General features: G+C 34.0%; 3 protein-coding genes and 1 long non-coding RNA gene across 4 annotated transcripts; 1 reads left to right on the top strand and 3 right to left on the bottom strand.

Annotated features, from left to right (window-relative positions):
• Positions 1-54: 54 nt before the first annotated feature.
• LOC125222490 (acyl-coenzyme A oxidase 4, peroxisomal) lies at positions 55-3,640 on the bottom strand. The gene is made up of 13 exons (XM_048125133.1): positions 3,511-3,640; positions 3,233-3,337; positions 2,899-3,005; positions 2,624-2,701; positions 2,410-2,533; positions 2,244-2,317; positions 2,103-2,162; positions 1,768-1,877; positions 1,343-1,502; positions 1,066-1,142; positions 769-940; positions 594-686; positions 55-456 (listed from the first exon to the last, which is right to left on the bottom strand). Exons 1-13 carry the CDS (start codon positions 3,536-3,538, stop codon positions 325-327), a joined length of 1,320 nt encoding a protein of 439 aa, XP_047981090.1. The 5' UTR covers positions 3,539-3,640; the 3' UTR covers positions 55-324.
• A 1,198-nt stretch (positions 3,641-4,838) lies between these two features.
• Positions 4,839-5,465, top strand: LOC125222492. The gene is made up of 2 exons (XR_007176569.1): positions 4,839-4,978; positions 5,044-5,465. It is a non-coding gene; the product is annotated as an uncharacterized LOC125222492 (long non-coding RNA).
• A 3,095-nt stretch (positions 5,466-8,560) lies between these two features.
• Positions 8,561-10,573, bottom strand: LOC125222491 (selT-like protein). The gene is made up of 4 exons (XM_048125134.1): positions 10,317-10,573; positions 9,975-10,039; positions 9,234-9,552; positions 8,561-8,832 (listed from the first exon to the last, which is right to left on the bottom strand). The coding sequence occupies exons 1-4, from the start codon at positions 10,494-10,496 to the stop codon at positions 8,737-8,739; spliced, it is 660 nt and encodes a 219-aa protein (XP_047981091.1). The 5' UTR covers positions 10,497-10,573; the 3' UTR covers positions 8,561-8,736.
• Positions 10,574-15,480: 4,907 nt separating this feature from the next.
• On the bottom strand, positions 15,481-16,803 carry LOC125220047 (trihelix transcription factor GT-3b). The gene is made up of 3 exons (XM_048122162.1): positions 16,428-16,803; positions 15,738-16,285; positions 15,481-15,582 (listed from the first exon to the last, which is right to left on the bottom strand). Exons 1-3 carry the CDS (start codon positions 16,680-16,682, stop codon positions 15,522-15,524), a joined length of 864 nt encoding a protein of 287 aa, XP_047978119.1. The 5' UTR covers positions 16,683-16,803; the 3' UTR covers positions 15,481-15,521.
• Between the last annotated feature and the right edge of the window lie 368 nt (positions 16,804-17,171).

Genomic DNA, 17,171 nt, shown 5'->3' with positions numbered 1-17,171 from the left:
ACATCATGCAACATTGACTGCATAATCTAAGCTTGGTTTCATCATATACCTGAATTTGCTAAAATAAAATTAATTGAAACCACTGAGATCGGAATATTCACATCCCATACATGAAATTGCCTGAAATTACAGAGATGGTGATGCTGCCACTTTTATTGGAGTACTAATCAATAATACTTATAATATAAAAGGTTCAACTGTAGCAAATTTGTAGCTAGTCGAGTTTCTCTTTTAATTGGCACACATGCTAATTCCAACCACCCATCTTGGGGTGCAGAAGCCAAGCAACTTAACGAAACCCAGTCAACTCATGGAGCCACAGTATCACAGACGACTCCGGTTGCTCAATGCTGCTGGCCTGAAACTGGCGATTCCTGTGATCTCTCTGCCCGTTACAAGGGTGTTGATGTCGTAAGTGCCTTCATATGTATATATGGGCTCCAAATCACAGAACGCCTGACAAAAAAATCACATGGTAACAAGGGAAAGAGTTGTTGCATCTCTTAAACAATGCAAGATCGTTATTCTAACAAATATACTAAGATGAAAATTCGCTCTTTGGATATAGAACTAAAGGTTACATGATACCGTACCTTTGCAACAAGAAAATCGGTTAAAATCCCATTGCCACCAAGTAATTCCCGCCCAAGAGAAACAGTTTCTCTTGCCTTCAAGGAAATCCATGACTGAATGGAAAGTTTCAGTTAGAACCAAAATGTGCTATTCTCCATGTTTCTTGATTAACCAAGTGCAATAGCAATGCTATACCTTGCCCATGCTAGCTTGACCAGGAGTCATTTTACCACTCTCGTACAGCTTGCACAGCCGCCAACCAACGAGAAACATTGCTTGAATATTACTTAACATGCGAACTAATTTCTGTTGGTTGATCTGGAAAGCTGCCAATGGAGAACCAAATTGCTTCCTCTCCTTCAGGTACCTTTCATATAATCAAGCTCATAAAGCTCAAGAAAGGGATTTAAGGACATACAATGGGTCATGCACTGCAAAGGTGAGGTAGGTAGTACTTAGTAGCATAAAATAAAAAATAAGTTAGTTATTTACCTGTGACAAATGTCATACACACCCATCGATATGCCAATTGGCTGCCAAGCAACCATGACACGAGAAACAGCAAGCACCTACTTCCAGGTAATGTTCAATCATTAGCAATGTAAAGAAATCAAATTATTAGAACAAGGTTGTGTTACCCTCTCGAAGCAGAAGGTAGATGAAAAAGATACAGAGCCAGAAAATTTCTTCAAGTATCATTATGAATATCATGTGCTATTGATTCAGGCAACATAAGAAACTAGCCAAGATATGTTCTAGGATATCGTACCTTGCTTGTATCTTGAAATGAATTAACTCCGGAAAGCCTGTCTTCATCAGGTACAAAAACTTTTTCCAGTAAAATATCACCGTTTTGCACAATTCTTAGGCCAATTTTGTTTTCTATTTTGGTCGCTTGTAAACCCGGAGCATCCTTCTTCACGATGAATCTGTAGCAAATTCAGATCAGGTAAATAATGTTGATACATGTGCTAGAATTTGGATCATGATCAGCATCATAGAAACAATGTCATCCATCACAAGAAGGAGAAAGAAAAAGTGATCAATACAGACCATGAAAATGTAAATCTCCTTAATAAATCAACAAGGGCTGAATGAGGAGGGGAGAGACATTTAAAGAGACTGTATAATGTGTTAGTAACATAGCAAAACTTGGTTATGCAGAAAGAGACAACATTCTGTTTTTTGACTTACCCATTAATCTGATTCGTAGCAGTGTTTCTAGCAAAGATAACTAAAATATCTGCAAAAGTACTATTCCCTATCCACCGCTTTTGGCCATCAAGTATCCAACCACCCTCGACCTGATTATTTGAATCCAAAGTAAGTATCTACAATAGTGGTCAACACAAGCAAACACATTGATGCAAACTCATATAGACATAATATGTGATGTCATATTTGAGGAATCATGGTTTTCTTAATTAAAACCTCATTTTCTGAAATTCTGTCCCTATAAGATCATTTATATATAAACAGCGTATAAAGTAATGAGAAAGGAATAAAGAGTAAAAATTTATACTCCAAACCTTTCTTGCAGTTGTTCTCAGAGCACTTGCATCACTACCATAATCAGGTTCAGTTAGCGCCTAGCACCAATCAACAAAAAAGTTAGCTACCAATTTGCGACATATCAAGAAAAGAGAATATGCATTGCAAATGCTTCTCACCCAGCACGCTATTGTCTTCAGTTCTGCAAGGGAAGGTAGATATTTCTGCTTCTGTGCTTCCGATCCACAAAGTCCTATCATTATTACAAAGAAAAGAAATAACAAAAATAAGTCTGATCACCATCAAGGAAACAAGACCAAAATCAACAAGCAGTAGCAAGGTTACCAATTGTCAGCATTGCCAAGGAGGAATGCACCAAAATGAATGTCGAACAGCTGGCATCAACTCTTGCCAGTTCTGCTGTAGCAATGGCATTCGCAGTTATGGAGAGGTTGGGACAACCATAGCCCTACATAGTATGCAGTTAGATTCCAAACTGGCCCCATCTCCATAGCCTTCTTCTGGAATGTAAAGCACAGTAAAGTTCAGAACGAAATACCTTGATACTGCCACCAGCTACACGCAGCGCACCAAGCTTCGGAACCACTTCAAATGGAAATTCTGCCTTCTCCCAATACTAAAAGACACATTAAGTTGGCATTTAAACCATTGTACAGTGAACAGAAGAGTATGTATATATGAATGTCTACGCAACAGTATACAACAAGCTAGAGCCTCTCTCTCGCCCTAATTCGACACATCTGGCTAATAACAAACATATATATACGAATAATCAGAAAGTGTACAAACAATTTGGTTACAAAATAAGAACACCTTTGCCATTATCGGAGCAACTTCTTTCTCCATGCACTCTCGCACTCTCTTCCTCAGAGCTTGTTCCTCGGCAGTCAATAGATCATCAAACTGATAATAATCCGAAACTGTAAACTCAAAAATTCAGAAATAGCAAAATCAGCACCAGTATAAAGCATGATTTTCACAAAAAAGTAAGTAAAAAAAAAAAAAGTGAAGCTCAAAAGGAATCAAATGTGCAAAAATATCAGAAGCACACGAGTTTAAATTCCAATTCACTACTAGTGTTTCGCAACTGAAATCCACGCAGATCGCTTTAATCCTTCAATAAAATAGCAGCAATCTTTCAACTTACCGCTGGGAGGAAAGACCGTAGCTGGAGTTGCTTGAGGAAATGCGACGGAAACATCCAACGCTGGCAAATCAAAATACGCGCTCTTCGCCTCTTTGTTCATATCTTCTGCACCACCAATTCAACCATTTTTCAATGTTACATCTAAATCGATTACCTTAGTAAATGAATTGATTAACAATAAATCGGATCACGATGATACAGTAACATAACATAAGATGCAAAGGAAAACAGAAAAAAAAATTTAAAAATATATGTGCGGGTATGTGTGAGTGAAAAACCTTGAGCTCTGGCAGCTGGAACTTTCATGGCGACGAATTCTCGCAATTGCAGATGAATGTAGCGAAATTGGATAAGCAAGCGAAATGAAAAAGAATCGATATAAATAGTACTGTAGGCCAGGAAAATTAATTAATAAAGTACTACTAGTAATTCTTATTTATCTTTTCAAGTCATAATTATACTTTCTTAAAAAAATAATAAACTTTAATAAAAGAAAGTAAATTATAAAGACGAATAAAAATAATTAAATTTTACTTTTTTTTTATCAAGATAAGATAAAAATATTTTTTCAAAATTATTAAAAATATAATACCTCTTCAAACATTTTGACTAGAGCATGAAATATTAGGAAGAAAAGATAAATACAAGTATATCCTTTTCTCTAGAGATGCTTTAAGAAAGATCAAATTGGCACGACACTCTAGGCTTTGTCATTGTCAAGTGACATTTTTTAAACTGACAAACATTTTCCTTATTTTTATTGAGAGATTTCTTTTTTTACTTTCTCCGTCTTAGTCAAGATAGCCACATTCTTAAGTGACATAAGATTTTAAGAAATGTTGTTAGGTAAAATAAAGTAAGAGAAAAAAAATAGTTGAATATTTTAATAAGGAGAAAGGAGAGAAGAGTTTTTTTCAAAATTATAAAATGGTCATCTTAATTGGGACAAACAACAAAAGGAAAGATGGTCATTTTGAATGGGACGGAGGGAGTATCTAAATTTGGATAGTACTCCCTCTGTCTCAGTTTAGGAGTGCAATTTAGTTAGAGCACAGATTTTTAGAAATTGTTGGAGTGTGTGATAATTGAAGTTAAATATTGATTGTTGGAGTGTGTAATAATTGAAGTGAGGTAGTAGAAAGTGGAACCCTTTTGACCTTTTGTATATAAAAGGTGTTTATTTTGTTTTTTTTTTATGAAAATAATGGCATTTGAGTGAAAATTTCATCAACAATAAGATTAAATTTATGTCCAATTATAGTAAATTTTAAATGAGACTCTTAAACTGGAACGGACGAAGATGACAAATTTTCCATTTCCTAAAGAGTAAAGGCCAAAACTGGTCCCGAACATATGCCCATTTTATGATTTTGGTCCTGAACATTATCTTTTGAATTTTTGGATCTCAAACATTTCAATTTGGATCACAATTGGTCCAAAGTTAACTTTTCTGTCAAATATTAACGGTCTAACGTTTTAAATTGTTTTTGACCAAATTAAGATTAATAACACAACAAAATTTAGCGACAGAACAAATCCGTCGCTAATTGGGACTAATAAAAAAAGGAGTCCAAGTGTTTGTATCTCTGTGTTTGTGTGTCAAGGATGGAGAGAAAGAGAGAAGCATTTTTTGGACAAGTGCAAGAAATGCTCGAAGAACTACGCTGTCAATTCCAACTGGAAAGCTCATTCGAAAACCTACGGCACAAGAGAGTATTGATGCGACTGCGGCACCCTTTACTCAAGGTTCATTTTCAATTTTTTTTTTCAGATTTAGTTAGACGTAGGCTGATGAGCAGAAGGCCAATTAGACGAAGAAGCTGAAGCCGAGATCTGGAAAAACCGCATGAAGGCGGAAATCAGTGACTCCGCCGCTGGGTGAACGGACGGTAGCGGCGGCTGGACGCCGCTAATTTGGGGACGATTGACGATTTGAGCGAGGGGAGGGGGGCAAATCCTCTGCAAGCGCGACCTCGGCGGCCTGGGCTGCGGCGCCGGCGGCGCCGGTAACCGCTCGTGCGCTGGCGAGCCGGTGAGCTTCTGAACAATGTCGTGGAAATCGTTTTAGTTGATGTTGTAGACCGGCGGCTGCTGCGATTGGGTCAAATTAGGGTCCATAATCGAAACTGCGGAGGAGGAAGGCGGCGGAGGGGAGGAGTTTCCGAATAGATTTTTGATTTTATTTTTGGATGCACAGTCTCTCTTTCACACAAACACTTGGATTCCTTTTTTTTTTTGGAATCTCCCAATTAGTGACGGATTTGTTCCCTCGCTAAATTTTGTTGTTTTATTAATCATCTTAATTTGGTCAAAATCGTGATTAAAAACATTGACCGTTAATATTTGACGGAAAATTTAACTTTGGACCAATTGTGATCCGAATTGATATGTTTTGGACCCAAAAATTTAAAAGATAATGTTTAGGACCAAAATCATAAAATGTGCATATGTTCAGTACTAGTTTTGGCCTTTAGTCATTCCTAAAAGTAAAATGAAACTTATTATTTTAGGAAATGGACACTACAATCCACCAACACTAATTTTACTACTTTTTCTCTTCTTTCTCTTACTTTATCCATTTTTTTTTTCTTCTTCTCACTTACTTTACCAATTTTATACTCCTTCCGCCTCAAGGTAGTTGGGACATTTCTTTTGGGCACGAGATTTAAGAAATTGACATTTTAAAGGTTAAAGTGGAGAGAGTAAAGTAAGAGAGAGAATAAAGTTACAGAGATTAAAAGAGAATAAAGTGAGGGATGAAATAATGTTATTATCAAAAAAAGAAATGACTCAACTATCATTGGACAAACTTAAAAGGAATACAACTCAACTACCTTGGAACGGAGAGAGTATTAAAACCCATGTTATTTTCAAAGTATCTATTTTTAAAAAACTGAAGGAATAATTATATTTAAATTTAACTATATTAATGTCATACTTTAGAAATCGCTCATAATCTAAGTTTGGAACATCATGACATAAGTAAAAAAGAAAAAGAAAAAGGGGTAAAGGTTATAAAGATGTGAAGTATATATAATCTAAACTTTAAAGTATGGTACTCCCTTTTCATCTGTAATTAGAAGTCTTGATTTATTATTTTAGTCCATCAGTCATTAGAAGTCATGATTCATTTTTTCTTATAAATGGTAGGTATACTTCACTTTCTACTAGTTCATTCTACTCATATTTTAGTATAAAACTATATAAAAATAGGTCTAACATTCAACTATCTTTTTCATCCACTTTTATTTATATTTCTTAAAACTTGTGCCAAACTCAAATGAGATTTCTAATGGCGGATAGAGGGAGTAGCTTTTTCTTCATTTTTTTTTCTCTTTTTAAAATAAAATAATACGATAAATGATATTCCTCATCCTTAAAAAGTATGAACATTTAGTTTGACACAGATTTTTTTACATAATTGATAAATTAAGAGAGAGATAGAAAGAAAAAGTAAATAAAGTATTGTTAGTGGAGAATGAGTCTCACCTCATTAGAGAAGAGAAAAGAGTTTCCAAAATTAGAAAAACCATACTATTTTTTAGGAACATACTAAAAAGGAAATAGTCCATAGTTTTTAAAAACACATGGGTCATGTTTGGTTGGCAGGAAAGTAAAGTTGGCAAGGAAAATGATTCATAGGAAAATGAATACCGGGAATATGATTCCTAATAACTTTACTTTCCTGTGTTTGGACAATATCAAGATTTTAAATTTTTATTTAATTTAAACACCAAACTAAAAATATACTTATTATTTTTTATAAATAAAAAATAATAATATTGTAAATTTTTTAATAAATTATTATTAACAAATAATAATAATTATATTACTATATTTATTTACGATGGATAGTTTAAATATGGATTATCCATCATAATACTATATAATAATATAATTATAGTTACATGGAGTATTATAGTACTCATTTATTATAATAATAAATATTTATATTATAATTATAATATTCAAGGATATTATAATTGAATAAATTTTATAAATTAAAATTGCACTATGACTTTATCGATTAATTATCAATTTATAAAATATAATAGTTATTATTTATTAAAGATTTATATTATAGAATTATATTTGAATTATTTAATAAATTATTATTACTAAAATGAATTGTTATAAAATATAATTATAATTATGATAATTTCAATTATAGTTATTTATTATAGTGAAATTAAGTATGATTTATAATTTTAAATTATTTTTAAAACATTGGAATTATTATTATTGTTATTATTATTATATTATTACTATTATTAGGTTATTATTATTATTATTATTATTAAAACTATACTATATTACTTAAATATGTAGAAATCCTAAAACTGAGAAAAAGAATACCTAAGAAAAGTTATGATTCAGAATCCTGGAAAGTTGTACTAATTTTCCTTATTCTCGGATTCTGATTACTTTCCCAGTTTGATTATAAACCAAAACAAACACATGAATTTAAAATTTAAGGAATCAGAAGATTACTTTCCCAAAAAAATTCTGACAACCAAACATGGCCATAGAGTAATATACAATTATGCATCTTTTCGTCGCCTATTTTAATTTTCACCGCAACTATACAATTATGCATCTTTTCGTCGCCTATTTTAGTTTTCACTGCAATCAGTCGTCGTTTAAGCTAACATTCAGTGACATGACATTTTGTGCGTCGTGCCAGTTTTTTTTAAAATAAAAACATATGGAGATGCGAGGTATCAATCCCCGTACCTCTCGCATGCTAAGCGAGCGCTCTACCATCTGAGCTACATCCCCAATTGATATACAATGGTTGCAACTATAATAGATAACTTAAACGATTATTTTTGGTTAATTCATTATCATACGAAAATATGACTCATTTTGTTTTTTTCTCTTAATGGAAATTTATCCGAAAGAATAAAGGGTGGTATGTGTTCACTGTTGAGCAATCTACTGAACCAACTTTTATAGGCTATAGCTTATGTAAAACATTAGCTTATGGAGTAGTATTATCTAGTTTTCCTTTTAAAGGAATCTACTTAACCTAGCATTCTAACATAATCCTTCACTTTTGGATCTTCAATAATGTTTTGTTGGTTGAATTGAAGGTTATGTAGCTGTTGATACAGGCGTTGCATTTATAACAGAGACTACATAATATGTATTGTGTATTATGTATAGATCTGTTGGCTATGAACTTGTCAAGCCAAAGCAATGGAACACATATAGATAAGCATTTAGCCTCCATTTTTGTAGTCACTGCCATTGTTTATACTTTATACCATTGTTGCGACTTGCTTTTCATCCATGTACAGTAGTATAACGTTGCTATAAAATTCGAAATGGAAAACTACTGCAGAATACGAGCAGCATGACTTTATAAATGACAAGAACTAATCTTTCAAATACACGTGCTATTCTATGAGGAAAACATAAAGTTCTATAGATTAAACTAGGACTAATGTTTACCGATATTCTTTAAAACTCTTGCATCGAGTGCCCTCCATCAGCCATAAAAATCAAATGATCACTCTTGAATTAACAATCCTACGAGTAACCAGTTCTTTCAACTCTATCTCTCCGGGGAACCTATTCTCCTTAAGTTTGGAGAATGCCTGCATAAGAAAAACAATGGAGTCAGGAATCACTTTGCTAGAAAACAAGTATGCGACTATACAACTACCACCTGTTTGACTCTGTTAAAATATTCTAATCGACACCTTCTGCAGTTGCTAACTATGGGGCAACATTACACCTTTTGAGGAGCAATGCACAAAGGAAAAGACCCATCTTCCGCCACAGTATGTACAGATTCAATTACCTTGGAGAAGATCACAAGCCCTAACTTATTCGTATTCTCACTTAATTTTTTAATATAGTAAGGTTGCATCCCCATAAATCCTATAGTTCCAGAATCTAGGCAAAACAAGTTGATAACGAAAATTTATCACTACAAACTACCAGTCTGTAACATATATAAATAAGAATTAGTGATGAAAGATAGGAGAAACATTACCAGTTCACCATTACAGTACACTTCAAAAGCACCAGAATTTTGCAAGAAGGACTGAACGAAGTTTCCAAGTAGCCAAGTGCTTGCCATGCTCCCAAATCTATTTGCACGCATGGAATAGTACCATTGGGGTGGTGCAGCTAATCCTAGCCTCGGGAAAATATGCTCACCGCCCATTATGACGCCAATCACGCCAAATTGTACAACTGGCACGACCTTGCTCAACAAGCGCTTAGGCAGAGGAGGAGGATAATTTGCAAGAACAACATTGATCCCAGGAAACTGACTTTCTAACATATTCTTCATTGTGACAGCGGTCCCTCTGCCAAAACAGAGGCAGATAAATGAACTGCTACGATATAGGATAAACTTTATTTTTACACTCAATTTCTGTGATTTTCCACTCTTGATCACTCTTTTGCCTTCACGGTTACTCATGTGACGTTCTCAAGCATATATCTAGAGGACAAACAAACTTTTGTCGAAAGATAACAAATCCAATTCTAACATTCCTAAAAGATATTCAATCTCTCTTCATGTATTCTCACACAAGTCACGATCAATGCACGGTAAATCATTCCCCTTTTTTCCTCTTCAATACAAAAAATAGTAGGCATAAATAAAGAATCTGTAAACAACTACTGCAAAGATAATCAAACCTCACCTGAAAATTTTAACAAGTTAGCTCAACCATAACTACTAAATTTCCATCAGAATTGGGTATATGTGTGTGTCTATAAATACCTGTAAGAACAGGATGAACAAAAATCAATGCTAACAGTGTTTCCATAACCAATCCCGCTTGCTTTCTGAAACAAAAAGGAAAAGAAACAAAGTGCGTTAAGTCTTAAGAGGAGTACACGAAATTGGTAATGAATAGTTACTCATGATTCATAGATAAATCCACACCATCTCAATCCAAATTAGGGGAGATAAACAAAACCTAATACATCAATGAAGACACAATATAAACAAATACAGTAATTTACTCATAATAATTCGAGTTCAGTAAAATTAAAAATCCATCTATCGCAGAATACAATTAATTCCAATTCATATTCTCAAATTGTTGATGATATCGGGGACCTGAGTAGGAAATTCCAGGGGTGTGTGGCGGGGCTGGATCAGTGGCTGCGAATCGGGGTGGTGGTGGTGGTGGTGGTGGGGAGCGGCAGGCTTCGACGGCGCTGGAGAAAAGAGGCTGAAGATGTCGGAGCAGAAGAGGAAAAGGGGCAGACCTACCAATAGAAGCTGTGCCCGATCCATTTTTGCGACGGAGCTCCCGATTTTGCCGTGCAAAGAGCTTTTACACTAGGCGAATACAGATATGGTAAATGTAATTCTTGTACTGCCTCAATATAGAGTAAATAATTTCATTTTACCCAAATTGTATATCAAATCACAAATGTATATCTTCAATCCAATCGATCCATTCCAGGCCCAATGAGATGTGTAAAATGGGCCAACTTATTAGACTAGTTAATTCATTACTCCCTCCATCTTTTAAAAAATGTTCCAGTTTACTTTTGACTTAGTCTACAATTTTAAAGTCATTTTTACTATTTTCCATTTAGGTAAATAGACCTCACCGTTCAGCTAACTCATTTCGTTCACATTTTACTACTATAAAACAAATATTTCTCTCGTCCCATAGAAATAGATAATTTTGATTGACACGAATTTTAATATATAATTTGTAAAATAAGAGAGATTAAAAAAAAAATAGTTGAAATTATGTAGTAATGGTAAGACTCATAAATAATAAAATAAAAGAGAAGGAGAAAAATGTTTTCATAAATGGGTATGGACTATTTGGAAAATGGAAATATGGTTATTTCTATGGAACTAAGGGAGTATATAAAAGTGAGGTCCATATTCCACTAATTCATTTCTCCATTTTTTCTTCATAAAATTAAATAATTTCTTAAAACTCGCGTTGAGTCCAAATGAGAATATAAATGGCAGATGAAGGGAATATATGTTTGAGCCACCCCTAGCCTCGATTGGTCCAGAATTTGGACAAACTTCTAATAAGTTTGGCCCTTGGTCAGTCTTGGGTTTAAAAAAAGCTAACTCAAACTCGTTACAATATATAAGCTCAACTCAAGCTCGTTCCATTTCTAAAATAGGGAGGTCCTACTTCCTAGACTAGCCCATAACAAGCGACCCAACCTTTTTTTTATTATTGAATGAACATAAATTTAAAGGCCGTGCTACGGAGAACTCGAACCTGAGACCTTTGGCATCAGACATTATTAACCTCTATCACTTGACCAACTCACACACTGATCGAACTATCTGATAAGTCTATGTGCGGTGCACTAAAATGTGGGAGTATGTCATTTTGCAACCCTGTTTCATTATGTAACACGATTTTATGCCTAAATTCAAATTTTATTCTCCTCATTCAATGCTAAATTTGAATCGTTCTTTTTCTTTCCATTTCCATAAGAATTGTTATATTTAAATAATATACTACTATCATCATTTATCTAATGATTACACATAAAAAATAAGATCACATCTGGATTCACAATAAATATTGCATGTTGAACAATTCGACACAAAAAATATACTCTACTTATTGCTTTATGTGATTTCAGCATTTGATCAGATTTTGTAGATGAATTCACCACTAATAATTTCTACATGTATTCTGAGTGCATGACCAATTCCAATACAATAGTTCTTTATAAAAAAAGCTAGATAATCTCGTATTTTGTATGACTAAACTTTATCGTGTATCATATATAGTATATGTACTTTAATTATGATATGGATCCTGGACCAATGATTCTTTTCATGATGCATGCTTTAATTAATTCATAATCTAGCTATAATTAATTAAGTCACAATATATCTAATCCATAATATTCCAAATATAATTGCCAATAAAGAAACTTTTTTTTTTCCTCATCGAAGGATGATAAAGGTGAATTTGGATGTGGTGGTAGTTTTCGAAACTATTTTTTTACTTGAAATTAAAGAACATGAATTCGATTTCCTGATATTTTGTTAGAGATATTAAGTAACTCTATTTTAATTTATTATTATTTTTTTTTGGTAATTACCAAGGATATCTACTGGTAGGCTCAGTGACTATTCCCCGCACTGATTTGTAGGCACCTCAATGAGTGGGATAACTGGCCCAAGGATTTAAAGTTGCTCCATACCCAAAGGCAGGGATCGATCCCCTGACCATTTGGTTCACTCTATTTTAATTTTAAATAGTGTTTCTGGTGTCAATTACCCCGTCCATAAAATAATACTCAATTTGCTATTGTGGGATGTCCGTAATTTAAAATTTCAATTGCTTTTTTACATTTTAGGTAGTTAATCCTACCATCTACTAAATTCTTACATTCATATTCTACTATAAAACTAAAAATATACTCCCTCCGTCCCCGATTAAGAGTCACACTTTTTCATTTCGGTCCGTCTTCAATTAAGAGTCACACTTCATTTTTACCATAAATGGTAAGTAGGTCCCACATTCCACTAACTCACTACACTCACATTTTATTATAAAACCTATATAAAAAAATGGGTCCCTCATTCCACTAACATTTTCAACCAACTTTTCTTTACATTTCTTAAAATCCGTACCCGATCAAAGTATGACTCTTAATCGAGAACGAAGGGAGTATAAAAGTGAGATTTATATTCCACTAACTTTTTCTACCACTTTCTTTCACAATTTCTTAAATCTGTGCTGTGTCAAAGTAAAACTATAAATTGTGGACTGAGAAAAAGAGTATTATCAATATGAATGAAGTGTCACTCTATTTATTATCAATACGAATAAATTGTGGACTGAGAAAAAGAGTATTATCAATATGAATGAAGTGTCACTCTATTTATTATCAATACGAATGAACTGTATTAGCATAATTAAGCAATTAGTTAGGAACCGTGCTTCAGTATAATACTCCTTCAGGCCTCCTGTCTCTAATAAATATGAACAATTCATTTTTAGTCTGTTCCTGAAAATTATTAGCTTTGTAATTTAGGCAATATAAACACTACTAATTATGTAGATCTTACGATCCACTATATTTTCTCTTCTCTCTTACTTTACTAATTTTGTAGTATTAAAACTCGTGCCCCACTAAAAGTTCATCTTTATCAGGGACGAAGAAAGTAACATAAATTAATGACGAATGGGGTGGGGTCTGCTCGGTCTAGGGGTGGCACGGTACAATATACCGCACCGAGAATATCATACCGCATACCGTACCGCAAATTGCGGTATGAGAAAATGTCATACCTGTACCTTACCGAAAATTCGGTATGATTATTTCTGATACCGTTACCATACCGTCTATGCGGTATACCGTACTTTTACGTTATACCGGAATAAGGTATTGACATACCGAGTACGGTATACCAAAATAAGGTATGACATACCGTTATATTTGTGTTTCATACCAAAAAAATTCTATTATAGCCAAATATTTAAAATAAAATTTCACCTATTTAAATAATGTCCAAAAGATTAAAACTATACCACAATCAAATCTATACAGTGGACTTGATTTGCATCTCTGCGTGAGTGTGTTTGGGGTTAGGGGCGGTTGAACTAAAATATGGAAGTAGGGTTAGGGATTTTAATATACTACCTCCGTCCCCCAAATATTGACACACTTTGACCCAGCACGGGTTTTAAGAATGTAATGAAAAGTGAGTTGAAAAAATTGGTGGATTTGGGTCCTACTTTAAAAGTATTTGTTTTATAATAAAATGTGGGTAGGAATGAGTTAGTGGAATATGAGGTCCACTACAAAAAATGGTAAAAGTGAAGTGTGTCAAAATTTCATGGACGGACCGAAATGGTAAACTGTGTCATACTTTCAGGGACGGAGGTAGTATTAACTATTTTTTATATAAATTTTAAATACAACATATATATCGAATTTTTGGCAAATATCGTAAATGTGGTATCTTGTGGTATACCGCGGTATAGGGAAATCTATACCTCTACCGTACTGAAATCTATCGGTATGCAACTTGCGATATACCGCAAATTCGGTATTTCCGGTATTTTTTTGGTACGATAAGTGCGATATTACGGTACATTTAGCCAGCCCTAGTTCGATCGGCTGCCCTAGCCACTAGCTTATGAATACAAAAATTTCTATTAAATTCGATCTTCCCATTTAAAGACTAAAACTGCACTGAAAATGAAGAAAACAGAAACCTAAGTAAAATTATAAAAAGGCGAACAACTCCAGGTCTCTCTCCTATTAAAAATATTCACTTTTTTGAATCTCCTATTAAAAATATTTGCTACACACACTTATTATTTATTTGACAAATGATAGATTAAATGAACGAATATTATCTCTTAGGATCGGAATGGAAATCTTAGGATAAAACACATAAAATATTTGATGACACATCCGTAGATATTTTGTGATATATATTCCACATTCAACACAATGTAAAATGATTCATATGTAAAACGCAAACAAACATATTTTAGTATGAAAAAACTCAACATTCATTTCTTATACAAATGTAAATATACGGTTGTTACCCTAAAATAAACAAAAAAATACCACGGTATTAGTCTACTTTCTCTTCATTATAATGTAATTTCACCTGTCTCTCCTCGGAAAAACTTTATAAGAACAAGCTCAAACGAGAAAATGATTAAATATACATAGTATAAAAATAATGGAAAATACCCCAGATTTAATATTCTTTTACAAATCAAATGCATTCACTTTATGCTATGCTTGAATATCATGAATTTAATTTCATGACAATATAGTGACTAGGGGAAATAAACTACGCAAATTTACAGATATTTCATGACAATACAACTGTATTTGCGTAGTGATTACTCTACTCATGAATGGTGACCCTATATATAATGTGAATGGCCACACCACCTTAGTTATAAGCTAATCATCAATGTTGTTGCTTAATCCATTTGTATTCCCAAACATCCACAAATAAATTATTCAACTAGATAAATCTTGTAGTACTATCTTTTTTCTTCAATATATACAATACTTTAAAACATAAAATGATGAGCAAGTATTTGCATCACATAATCCTCATAATACTTGTTAATTAATTAGTGAGTACTATGATTTTTCAACCTGAACATAACATCCATATTTACTTTTATCACTAAATCACTAATCATGCAGTAAAAATACACACAATAATATATACGAGCAATAATTATTTAGTTGCAAGAACTAGCTAGGTAGAGATTCATTTCACCTTTTTCTCACCAATAAGAAGAAAATATCAACCTTCATTAAATGGGATTCACATCTCTTAACACAATAGTATCATTTTCTGACTTCTCTTCCAAGAAATTTCAAGACTCGTGCAATCCCTAGTCATGAAATTAAACTCCCAATATGCTTAACAATGACACATTAATTAATCATGAAAAAACTAAGACGCAATATAAATCAATACTATAAAATTAAATTAAGTTATAAAGAAGTTAACAAAGAAGATATACTATCTTGCAAAAGAAATTCTTACATGTTACTATCTTCTCTTCTAAGCTTGTTCAAGAGAGCTGTAACAAGAGCATCCCTTTTGTCAGCTCTAGCCTCCTCTCTTATCTTCCTTTGCTCCTCCCTCTCTCTCCACCTCTTCTCCATCATCATCCTCTCATTCTCCAACGCCTCCATCGTCTGCCGCCACTCCATCTCCTTGATCCTCCGCTCCTCCTCCCTCGCCTCGTACGCCTTCATCCACTGCATCTCCATCTGCATTTGCTGCTTCATGAATTCATCCATCATTTCCCTCACTCCCGCCACCACCGAAACATTCGAATTAAGATTGCTTGCACCTCCCTTCAATTTCTTCATCTTCTTTTTATGACCTTTTTGCCCGTCGCTCTCCTCCTCCCCCTCCTCCTCCTCGTCCGACGATAGCTGCGCCGCCTTCTTCTTCTTCGAGGCCGTGCCACTCCCCTCCGCCTCCAGCCACAGCATTCTCTGCATCCTCGTCGCGAATATCGTCTGCAGCTCGTTGTAGAATGGGAATTGCTGCCTCATCGCTTCCGTCTCCATCGTTTCACATCCCTAAATATCCATTTTTACTTAATCAAATAAATTGGTACTAATATAATCATTTTGCTTCTGCTAGAAACTAACTTGTTGATGAAATATCGATGATCGGTAATAAAAAAGAAACGAACAAACAAACACAAACACAAACACATACCTTGTATCTGGTGACGAGGTTTTTCCATTTGCACTTGCACTGCTCCGCGCTTCTGCTATAGCCTTTTTCTTTCATCCGAGTCGAAATCACCTCCCAAAGCATCTTATTACGCTTCGTCTCCATGAAATTCGGGTCGAGTTCGGCCCGGATAAGCAAGAAATCCCGGGTTTCTTGAATGCTCCATTGCGGGAACCTATCGCTGCCGCCGACGGATTCCGAGTATTGCTGGTGGAGCTGCTGGTGATGGTGATCCATATATAATGAACACAAAGATGGAGAATTATTGAGGAAGATTTGGTGGAAAGGGAAAAAAATCTCAAGAAAAAAGGGTTTGGTGATTCATATTATATGAAAAGGGTGGTGTGAAAATATGGTGTGAAAATCAGGAAAAAAGACAGATTTTTCTTATAGGAAAAGAATGATTTTCTTTTCAGATTTGCTTAGGTGTCAGGAGAAAATAAATAAATGAATGCGAAAATACAAAGCCTGATTCCTCTTTTTAATTATATCATTCTTTTTCTACCGTTAATAACGATTAATGTATTTTATATATATTACTACTAAATAATATAAATAAAATACAATTTTTTTAATTCACACTCGAATTTACTGTTGAGGTAATGTGAAACGAATTTCTAGAATGAGGAGAGAAATGCAAATTTGGATTGGATTTTCTTTCTAGTGGTCTTACTATCTCATCTCTCTACGCGTAAACTGATGATTTCCCTTTTCTATGATACTATA

Source organism: Salvia hispanica, chromosome 4 (assembly GCF_023119035.1).
Source record: "Salvia hispanica cultivar TCC Black 2014 chromosome 4, UniMelb_Shisp_WGS_1.0, whole genome shotgun sequence".
NCBI lineage: Eukaryota > Viridiplantae > Streptophyta > Magnoliopsida > Lamiales > Lamiaceae > Salvia > Salvia hispanica.
Note: the sequence above shows the minus strand (reverse complement) of the source record. Positions and strands in the feature narration are given on the sequence as shown.